At 29.4% G+C, this 27,470-nt stretch overlaps 1 protein-coding gene across 4 annotated transcripts in view; it reads right to left on the bottom strand.

The window, feature by feature from the left end:
- Nucleotides 1–27,470, bottom strand: part of LOC107440642 (plexin-A2) — a 526,176-nt gene that overhangs the window by 26,656 nt on the left and 472,050 nt on the right. For 3 of the 4 annotated variants that reach the window (XM_087164666.1, XM_043049324.3, XM_087164667.1), the window contains 17 exons: nt 27,260–27,389; nt 23,954–24,116; nt 23,777–23,870; nt 21,991–22,105; nt 19,818–19,949; nt 18,672–18,779; nt 16,790–16,883; nt 15,568–15,752; nt 14,151–14,320; nt 12,436–12,565; nt 10,504–10,640; nt 7,912–8,103; nt 5,996–6,089; nt 4,233–4,487; nt 2,077–2,253; nt 987–1,236; nt 761–903 (listed from right to left, as the gene is read on the bottom strand). In XM_087164666.1, coding sequence (XP_087020792.1) covers nt 761–903; nt 987–1,236; nt 2,077–2,253; nt 4,233–4,487; nt 5,996–6,089; nt 7,912–8,103; nt 10,504–10,640; nt 12,436–12,565; nt 14,151–14,320; nt 15,568–15,752; nt 16,790–16,883; nt 18,672–18,779; nt 19,818–19,949; nt 21,991–22,105; nt 23,777–23,870; nt 23,954–24,116; nt 27,260–27,389 — 2,569 coding nt within the window. The remainder of the gene's footprint in view (nt 1–760; nt 904–986; nt 1,237–2,076; nt 2,254–4,232; nt 4,488–5,995; nt 6,090–7,911; nt 8,104–10,503; nt 10,641–12,435; nt 12,566–14,150; nt 14,321–15,567; nt 15,753–16,789; nt 16,884–18,671; nt 18,780–19,817; nt 19,950–21,990; nt 22,106–23,776; nt 23,871–23,953; nt 24,117–27,259; nt 27,390–27,470) is intronic. The other variant, XM_087164668.1, reaches the window with a different exon arrangement.

Below are 27,470 nucleotides of genomic sequence, written 5' to 3'. Positions count from 1 at the left end.
CTAAAGAACTTCGGTGACATTGGTTTGCAATCACAGCAAAATAAATTTCAAAACATTGAAATGAATTTCACATTAAGTGTTCTAATTAAATACACTTTTGCGTATTGGTAATTTTAAAAAATTATAATAGCTGGCATTCTAAAAAATAAATTATGTTGATTTGATATTTAGACAAATCATTTTTTTAATAAAATTTATAAAACAAATAGTCACTACTTCAGTTAATTTATGCCTCATTTGATGCTAAATAACATTTCAAAAGCTATGTAAAAAAGTTTAATAACTTTTATCTAAATTTTGATCGGTACTGTGCATGAACTATGAAAATAAAATGAGATGAAAAATTATAGGTAGGTACTTTATTTATGTCGCACTGGAGCTACCACAATGGGCTATTGGCGAAGGTCTGGGCAACATCCCTGAGGATGATCCAAAGACATGCCACCGGAGGGGTTAGCTCCCTTGCTTTGGTAGCCGAAAGACCTGTGAGCCAAGTTGATCACTTTAAGGTAGAACAGTTTAACGAGGATGATACCGTGCACCCTCAGTTCCTACGCAGGCTGATCAAAGTGGTTACTCACCTGCTTACTGCCCGCAACCAGTGATGCGTGACTTTGGTGTTAAACTGGGAGCTGTGTCTTTATGATCAGTGCATCGTGGGACAAAAAATCAGTGACTCATCTAATTCCATAAACTGACCCCTAAATACATGAAAGTGGTCCACTTACAACTAGAATTGAGAATTAAGTCGTCCACTTACTTGCATGTCTCTCAGTACAGAGTGGTCATCACTGTTTGGCAACAAAACTTTCATGGCGTAAGTTCTATAATCTAAGAATGGAATACCACCCGTTGTCAGGTCGCTTGTCAAATCTGTCATCTCTGTTTGAAGTTCAGCAAAAGCTAAAAAATACAACACAAATAGTTAAAAATATAAAAATCAGCTCAATCAGAACAGTGTTTATAGAACAAATTTTGATACATGCCTTCTTTGCATTCACTAGCTACACGTAGTTCTAGAACATCCATTTGTTCCTGCATACTCTTGAGTACTCTAGAGCTTTCAGTTGACTTACGACGATATGCAATGAGGATGATAATCACTATGACAACCAGAATACAAGCACCAGTAATCACACCAATAATAACAGGTTTTGTAAGGGTGGCATCTTGACTAGACGGAAGCTCATAGCTCAGTTTGCCTATCGTAAATTTCAAGTGGTCTCCCACTTCAACCTAAGCAATGAAAACAAAAATCATAAATGAGTTTTGAATTTAAAAAATAAATAAATAAATAAATAAGTTAAGAAATTAAAATTGTTAAAAAATTGATATGATCACAAAAAGTTAGAAATTCTTTATGCTACAAGTAAAGTTTTGATACATCATGCATAATCATGTAAGACAAAAAGATAAATTCTAAATTTGAAATAATATAACCATTAACATATACATAGCAAAGTAAAAAATATGTCGAAATTGGAAATAATATAAGCGAAGTATATAATAATTTAGCGTGGAATAATTTAGCGAAGAAAAAAAATTGTCTATAAATCTTAATCTAAAGATGATTTTTTTTAAACTATTATTTTTATAAATACTTAAACTATTAACACTCAACATACTGCAGTACTGGCAATAGGACCATCTATTGAGGAATAAGAGAAGTATTTTTTCCATAAGCGGATATTTTATTGCCAAATTGGGAATAAATGGGTAAACATAACCATAAAATACAGGAGTCTTCTTTAAAACTTGGAGGTATGAATCATATTTTACTTTAATGTTTTATTTTTTTAAAAAAGGGACAGAAACAAATTTTTTAGCCACTGCTTTGTTTGAACTTTTATTCTTTATGAAATGATAAACATTAAAAACAATAAGAATACTATTTAAGTTTTCTATAAAATTTTTCTCTTTTAAAGTAAGTTATAGTTTCTAAAAAGCAAATGTTTTATCTTTTTTTTCTTTATTGGTAGCAAGTGATTTTTTATCAGCGGAAATTTCATTACTTAAACTCTTCCTCCATGTCTTCAAATTCAAAATATTTTTAACTATTAATGAATATCAACTCACCACAACTTGAGGAATTTTATTCTGGTCAGGTTTCCCATTGGCATCTCTCGCGGGTGGCTGCGTTGTGGGCGGTCGACAGGTGAGTTGAGATCGGGAGAGAGACGTCACATTACAGAAACTGGTCCCAATTCGAACAACAACGTCACTCTCCTGTGAAGCTCTATCTAAATTCATACCCTGAAAAAATAATAACAGATGAATACAAAACAGAATTCATGAAACTTAGTTTTTTTTATGAAATCATTTTTGGGTAAATAAGTCTTATGAAGAGGTTCACCCATAAAACTTAAGAGTATCGAGCTTATTTTTAGAAAAATCCTTTAAAGAAAAGTAAAATCAGAATAAAAATATCCGAATTTTCTTCTGTCCTTGAATAAATTATTAAGACCACCACACCTGCCAGATTAATTTTACCCTGTATTGTTTTAAAGTACAAAATTGAAGCCTGTATGTGAAAAATTTGTTTATAAGGAAAAGAAAATTTTTTTGTCTGATTTCCCAACAAATGAACATATCTCTACATTTGCTTTCAAGCAAAGATTAAATCTTAGTATGTAAAATTTCTAAAATTAAATCATGAGAAACAACGGATAAGTAGTTCATGCCACTATACAATGTGCGAACACCTTAAAATGACACTACCTTAGCAGCAAAATAACTCATTGGATCAATAATCACGAATCTTGGTTCAATGGGCCGTTATTCATCTGATATTCACCCTGCATAAAATAGTTCAAGTCACCCGATATTTTATATTCATTATTCAGCCAATATAGGCCCTAAGTAGGCAGTATATAGGCTGATATCGGTCCTATATAGGATCGATATTAAAAAAACTAGACATCCCAATATGGGTCCCTCAGTGCATGCTCATATCAGACCCATATTGCACCTAACTGGGGCCAAGGTAAAAATGTTGCTATGGTATACTGCAGAAAAAACTTTTCTTCGCAATTTCTATTTCTAATGCATTGCTATTTTAAAATTTAAAGTTTTTAGAAAAAATGAGGTGAGATAAACATAGAGTAAGCCACAAAATTTCAAATTTTGAAAAAAATGTTTTCAAACTACTGAAATACAAATATTTTATTGCATGATAATTCTCTCACAGAGTAAGCTTAAGTAATTCTGCATTAGTTGGTTGTATTTAAATATTTAAAAAAAAAAATTCTTTTTAGCACATGAAATTTCATGGCTTACTTTAAAATTTCCCTGAACTCATTTTTCTTCGTAACTTTAAATTACATATATAGGTGACATAGCATCTGCCATGAAGGGTTTCTCCATCAGTATAGTGTCCTCTTCAAATTTCAGAATAGTATAGGACTAAATGGGTATAGGACCTAACCTAAAATATGGTAATTTGTGAAGACAATGTTTTAAGCTGAAAACAGACACTTTTTCCTTTGACATATTCAGATTCTTTACTCTGAAATACGGGCATGGTATCAATAGTTTGGTAGGAAAGTAGCCAAAACTGTGTACTCCATCAAGTTAATTTTATTCCTCGTATGTTTCACAATCTGAAAATATTTTTTATTAAAATTTTCAAAAGCCTATAAATGAATAGCAGAGTTTTTAAATCATTAAGCTATAGCAAGTATGATTGTGAGCCCAACTAAAAAATCCTGAAAATTTCTTGAGTAAAATCATTAAATGGGCATTTTAAAAAATTACTGTCTTTATAAATTTAAACCATTGATATTTTCAAAACATGAAATTCTAAATAAATTATATGCGGCACAATTTAAATGAATAATTATCTCTAATCACATTTATTATTCTACCAGAAAAAATATTTACAAATGAAAGAGATGCCAAGTATAAATTCTATTCCTAATATCTTTATATTATATACAAGAATTTTTATTTATAAATGTGACCGATGTTTTCTTGAAACTTCTGGACCTTGGATTTCCGGAAACTTTCGGATCACGGTTAGTGAAATTTTTTTTTTTCCAGAGCACAATCACATCTGGCTATAGTATGCAGTTATGAAGAGAAACAATTAAATCTAAATAAATTAAGTTAATAGAGATGAGAAAAGAAAGGTCCCAAAATGATTAGGAAGTTTTTGAAGTTTCAAAGAATGTTCTATAAGCATTAAGTTATACCAAATTGCTGAAAACAAGTTCACAGATGAATAGCGGACTTACATTAATGGTGAGATAGTCACTTTTGTAGTATTTGATGCCATTCTTTTCAGAGAAAGGATAATAAATAGGATCTGGAAACATTATGAACTTGGAATATTTAAGCTGGCTGCTCAGGTTTTGGACACGTTCCACGTGGTCCATCTTGAATCCGTAATCCAAATCTATGGGATGAGCCTCCGTCCCAAAATCCAGTTTTTCAGCGGGAACTCTGGGACTCTTACATCGCATCTCAGTGGGAGACAACACTTCACAAGTCTGTAATATGTATGAGTCAAATATTTTAACTTATTAATACAAAACACACTTCAATTCTTAACAGATATCAGCAATTGAAAAATAACATAAGTTATAATCTTTTGAGAGGAACTGTTTCTTCAATTACATGCATGCTACTTGTAACAAAATTTAGCAGAGATTAATAATTATTCCTTAGTAATATCAGGACTGCCACAAAAAAAATGAGCAAAATAGTTGCTTTTAGTAGCCTAAAGCAGGAAAATAGTTGCCCAAAACTCTGAAAACAGTTACTAAAATAAAAACAAAAATTTTTCAATAATAAAACTAAAATTTCATTAAATGACTTAATTATTGACTTATGATTTAATTAACTCATATACCATGATCCATTTAGTCAAGTTGTTGCAAATGTGATAATTTTTACATAAACGTTAGTGTTCTAGCTTTAAATTTTTAAATAAAAATAAAAATTAGTGTATTTTCAAAAAAAAATAACTTTCATTAAAAAACATACTAAAAAATTTTGTCTAAAAAATGTTCTTTTTTTTTAATAATTGATTTAGAAAATACATATATATATATATATATATATAACGTGAAAAGTGATTACTCAAATTCGAAATTCAAGCATTGTAATATTGTATTAAAAATTTAGTTATTTAAAATCAGGCGAAATTTTGTAGTAATAACCGTGACAGAGAAACAGAATAGATTTACAATGGAATCTGTGCAAATTGAAAGCATTAAAAAGTGATGACTCAAATTTGCAGTTGAAAATTTTCACCATATTTTATTTTTTAAGAAAAAAGAATTCAGCGTGTTCAGAAGCTCCCGGGGGCTACAGGTTGTCATCCCAAATCATGGTTTAAAAAAAAAAAAACATCGCTAGGAATACAGAAAAGTCTCCCAATAGTCACCTTTTCTTGAAAATAGTTGTGTTTTAATACTTTTCATGCAAAAAAAAAATTGCTATAGTTGCCTCAGGCCAAAAATAGTCGCATTTTAGTTGCCTGTGTAACCCTGTAATATAGCTTAATTCAACAATTAATTATTAAACAATTCTTAAGCAGAGTCAACTGTTACCGAGAATGATTATTAACACTATTAGGAATTAAAACAATTCAATTACTATTAAATTATTCAACACAATTTGAAACTTAAAAACTTTGATTTGCGAATTCAAGAAAATATGCAACATATAATTCCAAAAATATAATTATATAGATAAACAAAATCATTCTATGTATATTATTACTTTAAACACCATTAATCAAAAACTAATATCTTTTCTTTAAAAATAATTCTCTTAGCTCATGCAAATCAATTTTAATTTAAAGCAACACTAAAAAAACTTCAAATTTGTCAAAATTTGTATTAAAGATAAATTTTTTTAGGTGATAAATTCTGTTTGTAGCAGTCAAGAAATGTTAGCATTGTTATTAGACAAAAAGCTCCACTATAGAAATGAGTTTTTATCAGAAATTGGTGAAATTCAACAAAAGAAAGTTCTAAAAAAAATAACGTACACTGTTGAACTCTTCTTCATTCACCATCAGGTACATATAGGGAAGTTGAACTGAATTGAGATTGGTCCCCTTTACACTAATTGTTATACCACCACTAGAAATCAGAATAAAAAAACTTTTAGACACTGAATAAAGTTAGACATTGAATAAATAAGTTTAGACAAAAAAACAGGCTAAGTGGTACTTTAGTGAATGAGCATTTTACTCAGGAAGCTGTCTGTAAAATACATTTTTCAATTAAAAATAACCCTATTTATAGATTTCATAGAGTAAATAAAATATTTTAATAATTCTGAGCAAAATTTTATAGAATAATCCTTGCTAGGCTTAACTTTGTCATAAAAGTAAAATTGGTTTCGAGGTAAAAACTCAACACTTTTGCCAGTATGTTACACAATAGGTAAAAAATTTCGTGTTTAACCGTTAACTCTAAAAATATGATAGAACCTATATGTACTATCATAAAGAAAGATTTTATTAAGTGGTAGTAATGTACAAAAAATTTTCTGAAAACAAAGCCAACACTATGAAAGTGGGAACTGAACAAAAAGTCTGAAAATACCTCTTATCATAACAAAAATAAATAAAAAAGCTGTAAGAAACTCTATTTTGCACAAAAAGAAAACATTTAAAGTATTTACATACTTGTTTCATTTTTTTTTTTTACAAAAATTTATGTTTACAGTGTGAGAAAAAAGAAAAAATATCACCTTGAACAACTTTTGTTCTAATGATCGGATTTTCACATACTAAGTGTCAATCTTAATGATTTCAGCAGGTGACTTCAAATATGCTAATTAATTTGTACTAACTATTAATTAAGTTACAAAATCAGACACAAAAAACACATTTTTCTTACATATTCGGATTCCTGACTTTCAAAATAGTTAGACTTTTTTTCAATAGAAAAATATGTAGACTAATATGGTATAAAAATTCATAATTAAAATTTTTTTCATACATAATTAAATTAAATAACATAAAATAATTATTAAAAATTATTCTTTGCATGAAATTATTGTTGGGTAAACAGGCTTTAGGAGTGGGTCAATTTGTCCCCCCCCCTGAATTGCTTAATTAGCTTTAAAAATATGACTAAACGCAAAAAGTGAAATTAACATTGAGGGGTCCAAACTTTGGATCACTCTCCTGACCAAACTATCAGGACCATATCTTCCAGATTGCGGCTACCCTCTATATTTTGAAAGTTAAAAATCCAAATAAGTAAATAAAAAAAAATTAATGTTTATTCAGAGAAAGAACATTTTTAATAAGTACAATTTCAAATATGCTAAATAATTAACATATTTGAGGCTACCTGCCATTATCATTAAGATTGACACCGAGTATGTGAAAATCCGATCGTTAGAATGAAAGTTATTCAGCATCTTTTTTTTGCGCACTGTACATTGATAGTCCAACAAGCTGTTAAGCTTTATATACAAATCATGATTAAATAAAATAAAATAATGCAGTAATATTAAGTATATATATGTATAAATAAGCAAAGTTAAAGTTGGAAATTCTGTTAAAAATGTTGAAAGAATCTCATGGCTGACTTAAAAGCATAACTAATAGGTCAAAAAACAAATGAGTTACTGATGAATTATAATTCTTGATTTATCATGGTGATTTGTCAAAGTTACGCTTAAGATATTCATTTGTCAAACATTTTTTTTTAAATTTAAAAAACAATATTTATACATTTAAAAATAAATGTTGTTACCATGATTTTTTGTTGTTGTTACTATCATACAAAATTGTAGCTAACAATGAATTATCCATCATACAAATCAAACTGTTTAATCCAACAAATGACACATACTTATTTCTGAGTGTTATCAAATTGGTGCTTAATGCATCTTCTAAACTCATAAATGCATCTCTAAATTATTTAATTAAAAAAGAATCTATACCTTGGAATGCCCTTAGGAATGCCTCTTTGACTGCTGGAACCAGATTCTACAATGATTATGGTAGGATCTTCTACATATAGAAATTTATAATCTTCAAACACCCTCAATCCATTGTCGAATTTGATTCGTACAGTTTGCGTCGTTGTTTCTTTGGAGGCAGACGTTAGACAAACAGCTCTGTTCGAATCACGACTAAAAAAATAAAGATTTTCTTCAGTTTAAAGCAAGGGTTTTTTGATTTAAATCAAATGATTTTTTAAAAGAAATCATTGAGATTTAAACCAACTGATATATATATATATATATAGATTTAAAAAGTTAAAAAACATTGTTTTAAATTATTGATACTTTTATTTCTTTTCTTAGTTTTAAAATTTATTAATGCTGCATTAATTAATTTTAGCTAACGAAATTACTTTCTTGGTATGTGTTAAATTCCAACACATTTGAAATTACGTTTTTAAAAAATCTTTTTGATTCTTGAGATTGAAAACACAGGTTAAAGAAAACATTTAAGTATTTTTTCCTCATAATATGTTAACAGTATATCTGACATTATCAGATTCTCTATAAAGCAATTTTGTGAAAAAAAATTTAAATGAGTACATAGATTTTTTTAACAATATTTTTAGCTTAACTTATCTATTTTGATATAGGGCTAAAAATGAATATTTTAATATAAAAATATATAGATAAAATATTTATTTATTTCTTAATGAATCATAATCTGTTACATCTATTTTGCCATTTTAAAAATCAAGAGTAAAAAAAAAAAGAAATCACAATTTTAAATTAAAATTATGGTTTGGTAATTGAAACTTTGTTTTAATAGTTAAAGTATACTTTAAATCCTCTATCTCTTTAAATTTCAATCATGCATTTGTTTCAAAATGGTTGCTATGCATTCAAACTATGTATTACAATGAAAAATTGTTTTAGGTATTTATAAAGTTTTTTTTTTTTAGTCATAAATCAAAGTCTTTACATGATATTTGAATAAAAATCAAAAAAATCCGATTTAAATATAAAAAAAATCAGATTCTTTAAAAACTTTTCAAAAAAATATCACAAACTCTGATTTAAAGTGGAATACTTTATTCAAATAAAAAGATATATAAATTAGATGTATAAGGTAAGATATGTTTAAAAAGTAGCAAAAGTATGAAACAAAGCTTTTTACCCAAGATCATGTCATTAGATGTTATTAGAGACGAGATTATGTGTTTATCACGCAGTTGTATCCCCATATATAACTTCCTTTGTTGAATGATATTGATTTTACAATATTATTGCTTTTACAAGATTAACGAAAATATAAATGCGTATATGCTTATAAATATGTACAAGAATCGAATACTAAAACGAAATCAAGGGTGCTAAAAAGAAAAATGTAACCAAATAGCCCTTTATATCTATATCATTTTCTGTTTTTTGCTTCATATGTTTTTTATACGGTTTAAACAAAAACCAAAGATTAAAATAAAATCATTATAGTACGAAATTAGATTCAATGTTTATTTGGTATTATACTTCAGATATTATTTATAGTTCTTGAATTATTCGAGGTTTCATGAATATTAAATAAGAAACATTTTCTTTTTGGCTTTCTTCCTGAAAAAATCACCTGTTACAAAAAAATTTAATGAAAAAATTAATAATGGAAAGCAACTTAAAAATTCAAGTGCCAAATTCTTCATGTTGCAATTATGCTGCATTAATAGAATTCTGTATCAGATAGAATAAAACATTAGAATGCATGGCTCTAACTGCTGAAAAAACAGCGGAAGAATGATTTGGATTGATAATGAAATACGACACAAAGTTGCATCAAAAAATGATTTTTTAAATGGGCAATTAAAAACTTGCATGTTATAATATCGTAGTTAGAAAACCAGAATTTTTAAGAAAATGCGGAAATGTAAAGCAATAACTGCTGAAAAATAGAACAACTTGAATTCACGATGAAATCAATCAGAACAAAGTGCGTTGAGGTGATTATTTAAATGTGGAATTTGAAACTAGCGTGTTGTAATGATCGCTAGGTAAAAATTTGTCATTTTCAAAAACAAAAAAAGCTTAGCGAAAACTGCATTTAAAACGATAATTTCGTTTTATGATGAAATTGGCGTAAATAAAGGGAGTAAAAAAGTGTGCAATTAAAAAATATTAAATGTAAGATTTAAAACTCACGAGTTGCAATATTGTATTAATTGGATTTGAATTTCAAAAGCCATGTGAAAATTTGTAAACAAACTGGCAAAAAAAAAAAAAAAGAGGATCAAAAATCACTTGGATTTAGAATTGAATCCGCAAAAATAAAGTTAGACAATAAGTGATTACTCAAATTTGCTTACCTTAAAATAACATTATAGTTAAACATGGAATAATAACATAGCTACCCATGGAATAACAACATAGCTAACCATGGAATATTTTCATGTTTTCTTCTACTAATGTAAAGCAAATGTAAGCTTGTTGAAATTCTGATGCCCTCCATTAAAATGAATTTGTCGTAAAACTTTACCAAATACTGTACTCTAAGTTCGGTTCAAAATTGCAAAACAACGGGTTTTAGTATTAAAAAATTGCTACCTGCTGACATTGCATGGTAGAGCTCCAACAAAAGCTTCAGCTTGGCTTCCAGCATCCATATGCAACCCCCAAATTTCTAAAATGGTCCCTCCTGATCTTGGACCTTTACCTGGTTTGATGGATGTAATTCTTGGATTCTAAACAAAGGAAAATTTTTATTCACAATGAGTCAAAAGAGTGCAATTGCACAAATAAATTAGAAATCAAATAAATTAAAAATTATATTTTGTTACTTAATATTATTAAATTCATCAATTATGAGACATATTGATTACATTCCTATATATAAACTCTGCTCAATTAGAAGATATGAGATAAAAACCTTTAATAGCATAGTTGATAAAACTGACACATTACTTTTTTATGCTCAAACTATATTTAGTTTGAAGAATTTAAATAACTTATGTTAAACTTGATAATGCATTAAAAATTCAAATGCTTTTTTAAAAATGCAAAATTAATTAAATTATTTAAAAAGTACCTAAAAGCTATAGATGCACACTTGAAAAAAGATGTTTGAAAAAGTAATATTACAAGCATTCAAAAAGAATAGTTTTTCTCAACTTAATACTTAAAATATTAGGATATTTTTTTAAGTTTCTTAGTGTCCTTGATGACAATTGTAAAACTGATAAGGTTTGCCCGCAAATTTTGAAATTGAGAAATATTTCTGCTTACAATAGAGAAAGAATTCTTATTTTTCAATCTGCTATATTTTTGCTAACTGATTAGAAATCAAAGTAAGGTGCACAATTGTTTCATAACTGAACATATCTAAACCCCATGGATAGGTAAATCTCTGAGCAGTAACTTTATTTTAGTCAATAAGATTGCAATTATTGTCTTGTGAATTTATTATTATCAGTTGAACTATATTCTGTGAATCGATAGTACCAATTTGGTGTTAGGCACTCAAATGATATTTTGCTAAAAGTCACCACTTAGCCTCCAAAATATAATTATTATATGTGTTAAGAATCAATAATGATTAGTATGTTCGGTTGTTATGACTGAATCGATTGATGCATGCAACATATAAACATTACAAATGGACTATTATAACCCTGTTATAGATTTCTCCCTTTCTAGATTGAATGACTGCCTTGCTGCTAACAATTTTTACAATCTTTATTCCTGTTAAATCAAACGTTCTGCAGCGATTGTGACAAAGTGAAAAACTCTGAAAATTTCAAGGGCAAAAAATTTATATCACGATATCAATTTGTATATTATACATGTTTCATGTTTAACATAATTGTTTTGAAATAAGATTTATAATTAAATTCCCTACCAGTGATGAATTTCATACCTTTTTAGTAACTAATTTAGGAAAAAATCATATTTCTTGAAAGTATTGCGATATTGGATTTTAAAATAGCAGGAATATGAATCGCGATATACGATCTTAAAACCACATGAATACAAATCACAATGTGTAACTTTTAAATTAGGTAAATACAAGAATCAATGTTTGATATTCAAACCGTGTGAATAGGAATCGCGATATTAGCAAATTTCGGAGCAGTTTCAAATGATTCAAAATTGCGAAAATCTGCCAAAATAAAAGAACCAATTGGCGAAAATCAGCTAAAACAAATTAATCATTTGTCAGATTTCTGCCCATTGACAGAAGAATCATGTGTAAGTAAGCGTCTCGTTAGAGGGAAGTAACAAAACTTTTAAATTTTGAATTTTAGATTGAGTAATTGCCCGAAAATTTTGAGGAATTACAAGTTTTTGATTAGTGTAATGATTAAGTCCGAGAACCAATGGTCTTCATAAACACGGAATTCCGCTATATTCCCAGAAAAATCATTTGCCCTCCTACTAATTTTTAGACCCGCATAATACAACCCCCCCTCAGAATACAATCCCCCTTGTATGTTGCTAAAAACATTTATGTTTGTGACAGAGGGTTGTTCAAATACTTACAACAAATGAGTATTGCTCCCTGGATCGCGCAAAATAGTCATTCAATACTTTGACCTCGATGAATCCATCCATGTGAACACCCATCAATCCATTTGTTAAATTGGGTGGCTTCTCAACATTGCAAACAATTCTGCAAAATAGAACAAATGAACCATTCAGTAACAGTAAAAAATATTGGAATTCATAACTACATATCAAATCAGTTATTAGCACAAAGAGGATACTTACTATACAGTGGGAGACAAAGTCTTTTGCATAAAATATTCTTTAATTTTGTATCTCAAGCTTTACAACTTACTGAATAAAAATTTTATTATGATCATAATCCTGATTTCATTATAATGTTCAATTATATTATACAACTACAACCGCACCAAATTTTATCATTATACTTTACAGTTTGGAAGTAATATTGCCATAACTAATTTGAACTGTAATAATTTAAAAACATTTTTTCCGGCATTCGAAACTTCAGAGTTTACTCACCAAATTCACTTTTTTCGAAACTTTAAAATATCAATAGATTTGAAACAAGATTAATTTTAAAAAGTTTCTAGCATAGTATGGCACCTTCTTAAGGCATATAGTCTACATTGAAATGATAAGTTTTAGTTTAACTTTTCTTCAAAAATACTGAATCTTCTCAAATTTATCTCATATTTTAGCACTACCTTTACTTAAAACTGAAAAAAAAGGAACTTTTGAAATTCAATTTGTTATAAAATTATTTTTTGAAATTCTTTTTAAAAAAAGATGCAAAATTTGCAATAAAATAAAAAATAAAATGAGAATTGTAAAATAAATGTATAAGATTTATTGGTCAATTCTAAGTTAAAAAAAAACTCAGTTTAATTATGTTCAAACACTAAGTTACAAATTTAGTTGACACATTAAGAAATCCTTTTAATGCAGTAAATCATCGCATGAAAAATAATTAGCATTAACAGGGTGCATAGCCAGATTTTTCAACAAAAAATAAGCACCTTTTAAGCACTCAAAAAACGTTTTTAATCACTTTCCAAAAAGAAAATCATAATTAGGATCTGTGTAGTAATGAAAATCATTTTTTTCTATCGTTTAAAGTACTTAATTTAAAAACATAAAATCAATAAAATTCAAAAATATTTTCAAAACCTTTACATAATCATCATAAAATAACTAGTTTCTGATAAATATTGCAGAGAAAATTGTGAAAATCATGCATTTTTTGTAATTTAGAAGGACAATCGACATGGCCGAGAAAAAATATCTTTTTGAAAAGACAGAAAATTAAGTACTTTTAGCAAACCCCGAATAAAAAAAGCCTTTAAGGCTTTTAAAAAACGTAAATCAAAAATAAGCACGTTTAAGCACTTTTTAAAAATGTTATGCACCCTGATTGAATAGAAATAGTTGAAAATGGTATCAAATTTCAATATTGATAAATTTATTACAACTGTAAACTCAACTTGCATAAATTTTGACGGAAAATTAATAGCTATGTTTTAATAATAAATTTTATAATGCAAAAAAAAGAAAATATGTAGATTTGATCATTTTTTAAAATTAAATATCTTAAAACAACGTGTTTTGATTTTTACTTTTATTCGTTTAATTTCTAAATTTATTTTTTTAAGGACACACAAAATGTTTTAGGGATTAAATGAAGATTTTAATTATTTGCTTCAAATTGCTAAAAAAAGTTAGATTTACTTTATACATAAAGCAATACTTACTGAGTTGTCTTTACGTATAACTCTTCATGAGGATTGCATTCGGCAATTACTTTCCCGTCTTCGTGTATCACTCTCACTCCACCAGCTATATCGTTGTACACTCTGCCCAAGTTGATTCCATGGATTGTAATGTTTGTACCACCTTCCCAAGGACCAGATTTCGGGTAAAACTAATTAAAAAAAATCATCTTATTAATGCACAAAATGAAGGGTTTATTATTTTATGCAATATATTAAGCAACAACCTAAATATATACTTTTAGTGAAACGTATACATATTAAAAGACCTGGAAGTTTGAGTTAGTTCTTAAATTTCACTATCAGCTAAAGACAATATCGGTTACTTTTTAGATACATTTCTCCTCCGTGGCAGAATCGTGGCGATACACAGAGTCTCGCAGATAGATTTTTAAGTAAAAAAAATTTGGTTTTCTTTTCCGTAAAAATTTTCGTTACCTTTTTTAAATCAAGTTTTTACTGTTGAATTCCTCGTAGCTTTTGAAATCAGATACTTTAATATCCTCTTATATTATTTGCTCTTAACACAATATTATTGATTACAACTGAATCTCAAAGTTTCAAGCATTTAGTTAACCTGTTTCGAAAAGTCCGAATTGTCTCATTTGGCTGTCGATCATTCCCCCCCCCCCGGTAGTTACTGCAACAGATTTCATGATTTTTTTATTATTATTTTTTTAATGAGATGATGATTTACAAAATTCGAAATAATATGCTTGTTTCTCCCTTACAAAATACAAGAATATTGCCCATAATATTACAATAAAAAAAATATTACACATTCAATTAAAAGAATTATTTTATTTGATCCCAAAAGCATGAAAATAGTTGCCAAAAACTATGAATAAAGTTGCCAAAATAAGAACATTAATTTTTTAATAATATGAGAAAAATTTTATAAATTACTTAATTATCATATACCATGATGCATTTAGTCAAGTTGGTAGCAAATATGATAATTTTTATATAAACGTTAGTCTTCTAGCACTATTTTTTTACATTAAAAAAAATTTGTATATTTGCAGAAAATTAAATACATAAAAGTTTTTTCTTTTCTTGAAGTTGACGCTTCTGTTACTTTAAATCAGTAACATGTATATTTGTTATTTTAAAAATATATTGCAGAATGATATTAGCATTTAAGAGGTACGTTGCAGAAAGCCCGAAAAAATTCCGCCACAGGGCTTCTTTTAATTATTTATAAAATGTGTGGTCAAAATAATTTGAAATCAAATGCTGAAACAGAAATTTTGCTATCGCTTTAAGTATTTTGGAGCAATCTAAGAAATTGGTAGGTCCGATTTTGTACAAGATCTTTAATAATTTGTATATAAGTTAACTAAAGGTGAAAAATGAATATAATTTAAATAAATTAGATTAAAAAAGAAAATATTCTTACGGAAGTAATCTGTGGGTTTGGGCAGGTTTGCTTTCTGTCAAGCCAAAGAGTTGGTAAGCGATTGCAATGTTCATAAACTTGGCAAGAGTTGTCAGCATCCTGACACCATCCACATTTGTATTTATCAGGTAGTTCTAAACAAATACCACAGCTTTGGGCCATTCCAGAACATCTAAATATAAGAACTAAGGGAGAAAAAAAGATATACGTAAGAGATTCACAAAACATATTAAATAAATAAATAAATAGAAAGTGAAATCATTGAGAACACAATTTCAACACAAAATTTAATACAGGGCAATTCAAATTGAATATAGCAATTACAAACGGCTGTAGCTATTTAATGAAAAATAATTTATTGATAAATTTACACAAAATGTAAAATGAACTTCAAAATTTTGTATTCATACGTCATAGATTTTTTTATGTGACTTTCCTTGATGACAATGATTCAGTTCTAAATACATGTCATTTTTGGCCATTTCCAGAATTTTTAAAAATTTAGATGTTATTACAACATGCAAATCGAATAAACTCTTTTTGACACATTCGATTTGCGACGACTACATTGTTAATATTCATGCTTATGCTGGTCGTTTCTGGGCTGATTATATATATCTTTTCAGTCATTTCTATGTGTTTTTTTTAAATACTTTTTTCAAAATTCAAGAGCTCACTTTTAACCACTCAGTTCGCAACTATTCCGTTGTAATTACACAGTTTTTTTTTCCGATTGTGATTTTCGGAAGTTATTAATAATTTTTCAACCGATTTCATGCAATTTTTCAAATTTAAATATCATTAATACTATATTACAACAATGTGCAAATTTTGAATTTGAGTTATTTCTAGAAATTCTGACTATTTTAGGACTTTCATGACCCTTTTTTAAATTTGTAACTGGTAGGAACCCTGCTTGAAAACTTTTTAACAATAAACATTTTTTTAAAACTCTATTTAAATAGTTAATGAGCCCTTATTTTATTACAGGAAAAAAAAAACTACTATGATAACACATTTACAAGCCTTTGTCTCATTCATATAAAACACAGCTCATTACACTAAAACATTAAAAGGAACTGTAATAAAAGAGAGAACTAATAATAATAAAAACTGAAATAGCTTAAATGTATATAATAATAATAAAATAAAAACCTGGGACATTAAAAAAAATCATGTTTATATAACCTTTCTTTTTGATAAAAGTAAATGTATTGTTTACCATGGATATTTTCAGGATTATCAAATGGTTTATTTACATCCCAAATCACAGCAAATGCAGCGGTGATATTTGGTGCTTGAGTAGTATAAGAAAACTGAAAGAGAAATTGGAATTTAAAGACTATATACATAAAAAATAATTTTATAAAATCAAAATATGTCACAAATGTTTGCAAAGCAGAATTTTAACACAAATGAAAATAATTTTAGTAAAATATCATGTATAAGTATCTATCGGCTGGTAATAATTCCTATATAATTAAATATTTGTCCACACAATCACTGTCCAACCCCATTTTGGAAATTCCAGGACATTAAATTACACAATTTAGCATCTTCAAAGGTCAGACTTTATCCTTCATCTATATTCCAATAACATTTTAGGAGCATTTCTCTTAAGCTATGCTAATTTGCTTGAGACATAAAAGGGAAATAAAAAATAAAAAAAAGCAATAGTCTAGGAATCAAAAGAGTAACACTGTTTTCAGTCTTGCTCTTTATAAGCAAATAAACGTTTGCTTTTAACTAGCATAAGAAGTTGAAATAATTTAACGTGTATTTGGCAACTTTAACTACCCCTTCTGGTGAACAAAAATAAGTAGGTCAAAAACCCTCTCCCATACCAGAGTAAGAAAGTTGCAATACTCCCCTCCCCACGTTTCTTTTCTTTTGACATTTGCAGAAGCAATCTAATTATAGGATTAAATTCAAGTTAACAATGTAACTTTGCGTAAAACAAAACTTATGTTTCAATTGATTTTTAGAATTTTGAATAAAATGTTCTTTAAGTACGTTTTTTATTTTCTGTCTCGGATTAAAATTCTTGATCTCTGAAACTCAAATAAATTTTTTTTTCAACATTTTATTTCCCCAAACTTAACTTAGACTTCAAATTTGAAATTTTTTTTTTTAATTTTAAAGTTTTGTTTTTGAATAGAATATGATTTTAATCCATGTAAGCATTGCTAATACCTCATCTCCCCCTTGTCAATAAAAATAAATCCAAAAACACTTCCTCCTGATATCTTAAGCAATATTCAAACAGTCCTTAACAGGTGTTTAAACAACAAATCAGAGTAAAAGGTGTAAGCTTAAAATAATTAAGAAGAGAATTCAAAGTGTAAAGATTAATTTACAAAACTGATAGTGAATGTCTGATATGAAAACAAAACTATTATTTTGAAAACTACACTGTCCGGTCAAAAATTATCTGGACAGCCAGTGGTATGGACTTAAAGTAACTCGAGTCGCATATTAATATGATGTTGGTCTCCCTTTTGCGTCGATGACAGCCTGTAGATGTTTGTGAAGACTTTTCTACCAATTTTTGAATAGGAATTGACTTCCATCACAGCCTGAAGTGAGTGCCTGCAGTGAGGATCTGGCTGGTTATATGTAATCTGCACTCTCATTCGTCTAAAAAGTGTTCTATGAGATTTAGATTGGGGTTCGGCAAAGGCCAGTCCAGTATTTGAACACCCATTTCATTATACCACGTATGTGCAAGCCTCGATGAGTGAATGGATCTTCCTACTGGAAGAGAAATGGGTCTTTCCTGAAATATTGCCACAGAAAAGGGAGTGCAACATTGTCCGGAATGTCCACATACATCTCTCAGAGTTGCATGTTTCCAACCACAGGACGCCCCCACACCATTATGCTTCCACCACCATAATAACCGGGTGTCCGGATACTTTTCGCCAGTAAACGGACACCTGGTCCTTTTGGTCAGTATTTTGCTATGGCAAACATAAAATAACTAGTACTCTATCAAGATTAATTTCAACCAGATATTAATTATTAAGATTAATATTAATACTAAGATTAATATAATCAGATAAGAGTAATTTTTAATAAATAAAAAAAAGTCTTAAAGTACTTACGACCATTTCTTCGCAATACATGATTTCCCCGATCAGTTGAGCATTCACTTGCTTGACGCGTCCTTCAATGTTGAATTGGCATAAGAACCGCATCCTCGCTATGTGCTGCTATAAAGAAAAGAAAGCACAGCTTTTAACAAAGGATGAAAGGCAGGATGAACTTAAAAAATGCTTTACTAAGATTTCTATCATACAACCTATTGTGATAGTCGAGGAAAAATCTGTTTTCTTAGGGATTATTATTATTCTTTTATTGCTCATGTACAGCATTTTATACATAAGCTTTTTTTTAAATAAAAAATACAGGGTTGCCACTCTTATCTGTAAAAAAATTCCCTGTGTTTTCCCTACACATATTATACATAATATATTAAGAGGAAACACACATCCGCTGTGTTCTTGTGAGCTACATTAGGATATCAGTGCTAGTTTTGGTTGCTGGAAAAACTTGGAGAAATAAGAATCAGCTCAACATAATAAGAAAAGAAAAGTTAACATTAAGAAAACTGTATAATATAGCTTAACTATCGCCTTTAAATATCTCATAGATTGTGCTATTAGAAGTTTGCAAAAATAAGAAATGAAATTTCCTGTTTTTCTCAGTTCGTAAGGAAAAATTCAAAATTCTCTGCATTTTCCCAAAGATTTTGGATGATTTTTAAATTCTCTGTATTTTCCAGGTTTTCCCTGTGGAGTTGCAACACGAAAATTAAGTATTACCACAATTTTATTATGCTTTAAATAAGTTTTAATATGACAATTTTGTATAAAAGTTTAACGGCTCAGATTCAAAAAAATTATCAAATTTATATTTTTTATTACTATATCATGTCAATTTTTTTATCAATGTTTTTAAATTAACAAATAAATAATATACTGAATTTATTAATTCGTGAAATGGGTTTAAATCTAATGAGCATTCATCATATTTAATCAACAATTTCAGTTACATCCGTATTTTTTCAGGTTTTGGCTAATTTTTGGTACCATTCTGGCAAAAATTTTTCTTTGTTGGTAAAATGACCAACCATAAATGAACTGTTATTTATATAATTATTCTTTTTCATTAATTGCTAAAAACTTCTAAAATTAAACTATTTAATTTGTGACAAGAAACTATGATAAAAAAAAAGTAGGTCAACCCACCTGAATATTGTCCACTTTGACCGAGATTCTCTTACTGATACCGGAAGCAACCAAGATTTCTGCAGAACCATTTGCAGTTTTGTTAATTCTTGGACAGAATCCGGGACCAGATCGTATGCTCGGTCCAATGCTCTGTGGAAGAAAATAAAACAAAATTAAAATATATTGGATGCTGAAAATAATTTATATCTCATTGAGGTGCATAGCTAAATTTCTCAACAAAATATATTTTTAAGCACTATATACATTAACAAAATGCAAAATAATTTTCAAACACTTCAAATGATTATGATAACTTTAAGGGCTTTTAAAAAACGAAAATAAATGCCTTTTAGGACTTTTTAAAAATGCTATGCACCATGTTAGCACTTATGTCTCTTCTTGCCAAGTGTTTACAATAATGCTTATCACATAATTTTCAAAAGTAGTTTTTTTTTTCAACATTTTTTTCTAAACAAAAATTTCACTGTATTTTATAACTAGCATAGCTGCCAACACTGATAGGAAAAAATCCAGTAGATTTTACGAAATATAAAATTTCATGATAATTGTTGCATGATGTATGTACTAAATATTTTAATCATAGGGAATTTTTATAGTCATCAAAATAGAAAAACTGCAATATTTTCCACTTCTGATTGACACAAAACATACTTGAAATGTTATGTATTATGTTTACTCAGAATTTTGAATAGTAATAGGCACTTAATTCATCAAAGATAGTTAAAATATTTTTTTAATTAAATTAAAAAGAGAGTTCTGAATAAAAATAGGCTGAACATTTTTGAACAAAAAGAAAGCTTTGAACTATTTTTTATAAATGAGGTTTGCATCATTATGAATTATTAATACTTATTTAAATATTCAAGCAAGCAAGCAATAATCTGTACAAAAATTCTATTTCAATAAGGATTTTTTTAGGAAATTTTCTCAATATTAGAGAATTTTCTAAAATGTATAAAAACCAGGAGAATTTTAATGAAACCAGTAGACCAGGAGAAACTGGCTTAATCCAGTAGTCTAATGGAAAATCCAGTAGAGTTGGCAGCTATGAACTAGGTAACAAATAGCTTTAATAAACAAATCGAAAGTCTTAGTGAAATATAAGTGAATTAAAAAAAATTCCAGCTTTAAACTATATGAAAACGTCAGTAAGCTACAATGTTCAATTGAAAATTATCTAATTATCATTAGAATAAAGAAATGTTCACTGAAAGCTTATCCTAGCATACCCTAAAACCTGCGTAATCCAAGTTAAGCTGCCTTTTTTGTGTAATAAGAATTTTGATAGTGGGTTTGCCTACAGATCAGGAGATGAGAAATTTGTGCATAGTTAACTTTTGAGCACAGTTGTTTGTTGACTGATCTTCTGTCTGTGACCAAAGAGTTGCTGATGCTCATCAGAGGACTTTGCTGATTATTTAGTCCAGGCTCTCAATCTGTCTGGTGAATGGAAACCTGGTGTTTAATCTATAACAGTGACCCGTGGATTTAACCCAAGAAAACTCTGGTGTCATCTTGGAAAAGAACACAGAAAACTTAACCTATAACATTGACCCATGGATTTAAACCAAGCTAACTCTGGTGTAGCCTTGGAAAATTAAACAGACATGATTGCAATAATGAGTTAAACTTGTTGTGGAGGTACCTCAGAAATGTGCTTGTATTCTGTCCAAATGAATTTTTAATTATTATACCAGCAATTCCTAATTCTCTAAGTGTTCCTCTGGCTCTGTATAGTTAGACGCCAATAAATGTTTAATGAAATTTCGGTGTAATTATCGAAAGAAAAATTTAATTGCATAGTTAAACAAAGTAAAAATCCACAAAACAATACCAAAGTGTTTTCAAAATGCTAATCTCAACTGATCAACAACTTAATCTCAACTGAAATTTCGATGCAATTATCAAAAAAACTATTGTTTTATTAATAATTACATAGTTAAATAATGTAAAAATCCACAAAATCTAAGTTTCTTCAAAACTTTAATTAACTTAACATTTAATGGCATACTATTTCAGAAATTGATTTGCATCAGTTTATGTGAAAAATTTGTAGTATTTGAAATTTAAACATTTCATTTGCTTCATAAATAACATAATATTTATGAAGCAAAAAGGATCAATTATCTGACGTGTAGTACATTTTTGTAATAAAAAGCAATCAACTTACAGAAACGCCAGTAACAAGAACATCATTTCGACAATTCTCTCCAGTATCATGAGTGCATCGATGACCAGTAACACACCAATCGCATGGAAAATCACTGGACACACATTGGGTACAACTGAAAGATGTTCAAAACACATATTTTTCATTAAAAAATCTATGAAAAAGAGTATTACAAAATTTTTACATTACTAGTTTTACATTGCATAATGAGTCTGTCTAGGTTTTTTTTTTTAAAGGTACCTATTTTGTGAAAATTTAGCCATAATTTGGGAAAAATTAAAATTGATATTAAAAAATCAACACAAAAATATGGTAAGGTAAGAAAATATTTTCAAAAATTGGCACTACAAATAAAATTCGTTTTTGAGTGGTAAATTTCTATATATTTTTCCTCTTATATTCAAAAACAATTTCGCTATTGTAAAATTTTAAGCTAAAAATTGTATCCAAACTTCGAAACCCATAAAAATCATTGTCCATAGTTAAATTTGAACTTGAATTTAATATAAACATGCATTTAAAAGTACTACATAGTACTAAAAGTTATTTTAATTTTGAGAACATTTTGAACTGTGTCGTACAGAAAGAAGTTTCAGAGAAAATAATGGTTCATAAAAAAAATGAAGGTCTGTTAGCATACATTTACAGTAGTGTTTAAGATTGTGTTCGAATTTCATCTTCTTGTAAAGTGTAATGGGAATTTCTTAGGTTCTCAGGAATATACCATCATAACAATCTGGGTTTTTTTTTTAATGTCGGGGTCCATAATACATCAGTCTGAATTCCTACATTGGGATGAGGGTTGTTCATGATCGTTCCAATATTTGATTTTTAAGAAACTATGATGGAAATTCCTGATGGTTTAACATGAACAAAACAAGTTGTTATTCTTACGTTGGACCATCAATGGAAAAACCATAAAAAATTTTGACTTGGAGCTTCTGTGACTCCCTGAGGTTGACAACAAATTGCTTATCTCAGATTTGGCAACTAGAAGGTTTAGTCAAAACATATTTATCCTTATGTGCAAGAAGGAATAGGTTCAAATCCTCTATTAGTGCAGCTACCGGAGGAGTGGCATCAACATCTACTATGCATAGAAGGCTTCATGGACATGGTTTGTTTGCTAGGTGACCAGCCAATTGCATGCCACTCTTGTCACACCCGAAAAGGAAATGTTTGAGCTCGGCGCAGCAACATGTCCATTGGATGGTAGATGAATGGAAAGCTGGTTTCCATTCATCAATCCAGGTTTAGCCTCCAAAGCGATAGTAGGCAATTGATTTGTAGAGTCTGAGTGAACATACAGATCTGGATGCCTTGCTCATGTGTACAGAGAAGTTTATGCTTAGCATTATGTGATGTGACCTTATGTTTATGTGTGCCTTATGTTGGTGCAATAGGTGATCATTTTGTGCTTTCAGAATGATAACGTAAAGCGGCACAGGGCTTTCATTGTTAGGTGATTATCTTCAGCAGTGGAGGGGCTCGCTTGTTCACCAGACTTAAATTACTGAAGCTTAATTTTTGTGTGCTTTCTAAGAAATAAGAAAAAAAGCATGTGAATTTAGTGAAACTTGGATATGATGAATTCACAATTGTTAATAGCAAATTATCTTTGATAATTTTAAATTCCACCCTCCTTTCCTACGGTACAGTGACATGCGTCCCAGAAAAAAACAACATTTTTAGTGCTACAGCATTGTTGGCATCCCTATTTTATTTCCACGTCTTTCGAAAAGTGTCCCACCTAAACAAAAACAAAGTTAGCCATAAAGATACTTACGAGGTATAAGTGCTACAATCATAAAAAGTAAAATTCGTTGCAACAAAGTCTGGACCAATTTTCATTCGGACCGATAATTTTGCAGTAAAATGATCTAGAAAAGAAACAAAAATAAAATATGACTTTCATGAAATATTAGTGTTTCAAAAAATAAATAAATAAAAGGAGATTTCTTACGCTCTCCGGGTGGAATGGTGGGCAGAGAGTCTGTGTGAGGGGTGGGGCAATTTACGCCATTTGCAGATCTAGTGGCATTTGTGATAAGAGTTTTCCCAAATGCAGTGAAGGCACAAAAGAATTGACCCTCGAGTGCAGGTAGATTGTCAATAACTAAACTCAGCTAAATAAAAAAAAATATTTTAAATCAATAAACATTAACTTTCAAAAAAAGAAAAAAAACATAAGTCACAGGGGAAAAAAAAAGAACATATTTTACGAAACAAACACTTTTTAATTATTATGATGAATACTTTGAGATTGAGTCATAAGCAGATGGAATACTGGTAGATTGTCAATAACTTAAAACAACTTAAGAGCACTGAAAATTTTAAAAGAAATTTTACAATACTAAAAAGCAATAAGTAAAAAAAAAAATTATAAATTAATTACATTAAAAAAAATTTTGCAAATTTTATTTAGTGGACGGTCCCTCAAGTAAAAAATTTTACGATAAAAAGAATCGCATATATTTTTGATTTAATTTAATTAAATGAATAAAAGGGAGATGGAAATTTTGAAATGAAGCTTTGTAATTCTTGACTGCTCTGGAGACCGACATGAAAATATGTAATTAGTGAATGATCCCTAAGTCAAGTATAAGGACTATGGTACTGATCTATAAATAGTAGAGCGCGAGAAGGCCATTAGCGTGCCAGTGAGGAAGACGGTGGCAATTTACCAACCACGAAGTTAAGATGAGAAATAAAATTTCCCTTTGGTATTAAGGTATAAAAATTTGGCAATGTTTAGTTGGTCCCCGCGATCAGCAAAAATTTGAGAGATTTTCAGTTTGATTTCAGAGGGGAGAAAATTATGACTGAAATTGAGAATCTCTTGCAAAATGCAGCAAAGTTGCACATGAGGGTACAAGAATCCTTCCCACCGAATCCAGCCCAGTACACGGACATGCGTATCCGCAAGTGTTTCATCATACATGTATGTACATTGGTACTTTCATAAGCTACGGACCGATGGCACACCAAAACGGATTATGGTAGAATAAATCTCATTTTGGAAAAGGAAAAATTAAGCACTTTTTAAAAACACCCAATAAAAAAAAGCATCTTTAAGGATTTAAAAAAAAAAAAAAAATATCGAAAATAAGCACCTTTAAGTACTTTTTGCATTTAGTGGACGGTTAGTCAGGTCCTACGAGTATAAATCTTAATTCATTCCTAATTTTATTAAAATAAATGAATGAAAATGAGATGAAAATTTTGAGGTGATGAAGATCAGTAATTGTCGACTGCTCGGGACCGACATAAAAATATGGAATTAGTGAATGGTCCCCAAGTCAAGAGTCAAGTTCAAGGATTGTGTTACTAATCCATAAACAGAATAGCGCTTGCCAGAAACCAACACGAGGACGCATCTTAAGCGAAGAAATTACGAAAAGAAATAAAATTTAATTTTGATGTTGGGGTAAATTATTTTGTTGGTAACCATAATCAGCAAAAATTCGAGCACCTCTTGTGAAATGCAGCAGAGTTGCACATAAGAGGGCAAGAATCCTTCCCAGCGAATCCAGCTCAGTGCACGCCCGTAAGTATTTCATCAAACATGAAAAATGATTAGTGCTTTCATGCACTACGGAAAAACGATACGCCGAAATAAGATTGTGGTTAAATGAATTGTGAAAACGTTGAATGGAGCATTGTGAAAAATACCGCTTTTAGCTTAATTCGTGGCGATAATCGTCAAGGTAAAAAAAAAAAAAAATTCCATTTTAGAAATAGGAAAATTAAACACTTTTTAAAAACACTCAATGAAAAAAACACTTACAGGCTCTTAATATAGGAAAATAAGCACCTTTAAGTACTTTTTAAAAACGCTACGCTACGCACTTTGTACGATCCAGTTTCCGTTATGTTTTAATAATTGCTTCATTTTATGAATGAGTCGCGTTTTGTTTCTTTATTTGATGAACACGAGCGTAAATAAAATTAATAAAACTAGAATTAATAAAGAAAAAAAAACATCTTGCAGTAACTAGTGCAAAAAACATATTTTAAGAAAAAAATCAATCCGATTTTAGAAATTTTAATGTGGTATAATAGATCTTTGAAGTGTATGATGAATACTATAGAATGCTGATTATTATCATAATCAACATTCGTATAAATAAAGAAACTAACACAACCACAACAATATACAGTCTGACATTGTCTAGTTTTAGAATTATTTGGAGGGGGGGGGAAGAGTAAAAATAACTATGACCAAGGATACAATAAAGTTTATCTGCCTTATTCAGAAAGTAAAAGCGCTACCTTTAACAGCAATTACCATTAAAAAATGGCTCAAACCACAAACTTATCCTTATTAATTTAAGATTGGTTTAAACCATAGATACCCACAGGGCCCGACTTAGCCAAATTGGGGTCCCCCTGTACAATAACTTTTGTTGCCCCCCCCCCTTTGCTTCACTACTTCAGTAATGAAGAACCGAACTTTATGGAGGTATTTTAATTTTTCACCTCTTTATAGATATATGACCAAAAAAAAAAAAATTGACTATATTCTTAAATAGCTATAAAGTCTCCCTCCAATGGTCAGACGAAATATCGTTCTGTCGATTTTATTCATTTTCGGACAATTCTACGTCCATCATGCGAAGGCAGTTTCTGAAATCCGGTTTTCTGATAGTTAACTTGGTCATCTAGCTGCGAAAAATTAATATCCTTACAGACATTCGGGCGGAATTCAGCTAAATTTTAGGAATTAACAGTATTCAATGAAGTGCGACATGTAAAAATACAGGCTTTTCATTGGCCACATTTGTCCATCGTCATTGCGAAAGTTTAGCTGAATTCCACTCTAGAAAACCATGGATTTACGAAATATAGATTTTTTTTTTTTGTGTTCATACAATAGATTAATGAAGATGCTAACATAAAACTGACGAATTTTACACTCTACTGACATTCTGTTAAAAGTTCAATGAATCGAAGTTTTGTTGAAAATTCAAAATAACCTTCTTTCAATTGGGGGGGGGGGAGCCTTAGTCAGGCTCAGGATTCCCCACCTATTTTTGGATCAATACCCACTATACATGTTAAAAATTTTGTTTATTTTTGTTTTATATTTGTGGAAACACCAGCAGTTTTAATTGCATCTGAGTTAGAAATGTAAATAATTCTTTGATACCAACGACTCCGCCCCAAATGAAATGTCACGTATTTCAGCTAAAGTTAGTTAAGAACCTCTAGAATAATCTTTGCTGGAGCGTTTAAAGTGATTCATTGATTGGTGAAGCATTGGACTTACTATTCTTGCTGTAGTGCGTTGTATTTGAGGTGGATGCACTTCAGTTATTGTAGTACACCTCCCACTTTTATAAGATAGCCAATAGAGGGGATCTTGTGCAGCTTCTGCACACGCTCCTCTCAAACTGCATCTGAAATGAAAAAAAAAAGATATAAATTTTTTTTGGCTTTCAAGTTTTGTCACACGAAATTCATGACTGCCTTATGTTCCC

Source organism: Parasteatoda tepidariorum, chromosome 5 (assembly GCF_982258835.1).
Source record: "Parasteatoda tepidariorum strain Cologne lab strain chromosome 5, Ptep-v5.0, whole genome shotgun sequence".
NCBI lineage: Eukaryota > Metazoa > Arthropoda > Arachnida > Araneae > Theridiidae > Parasteatoda > Parasteatoda tepidariorum.
This window is presented reverse-complemented; position numbering and strand designations above follow the sequence as displayed.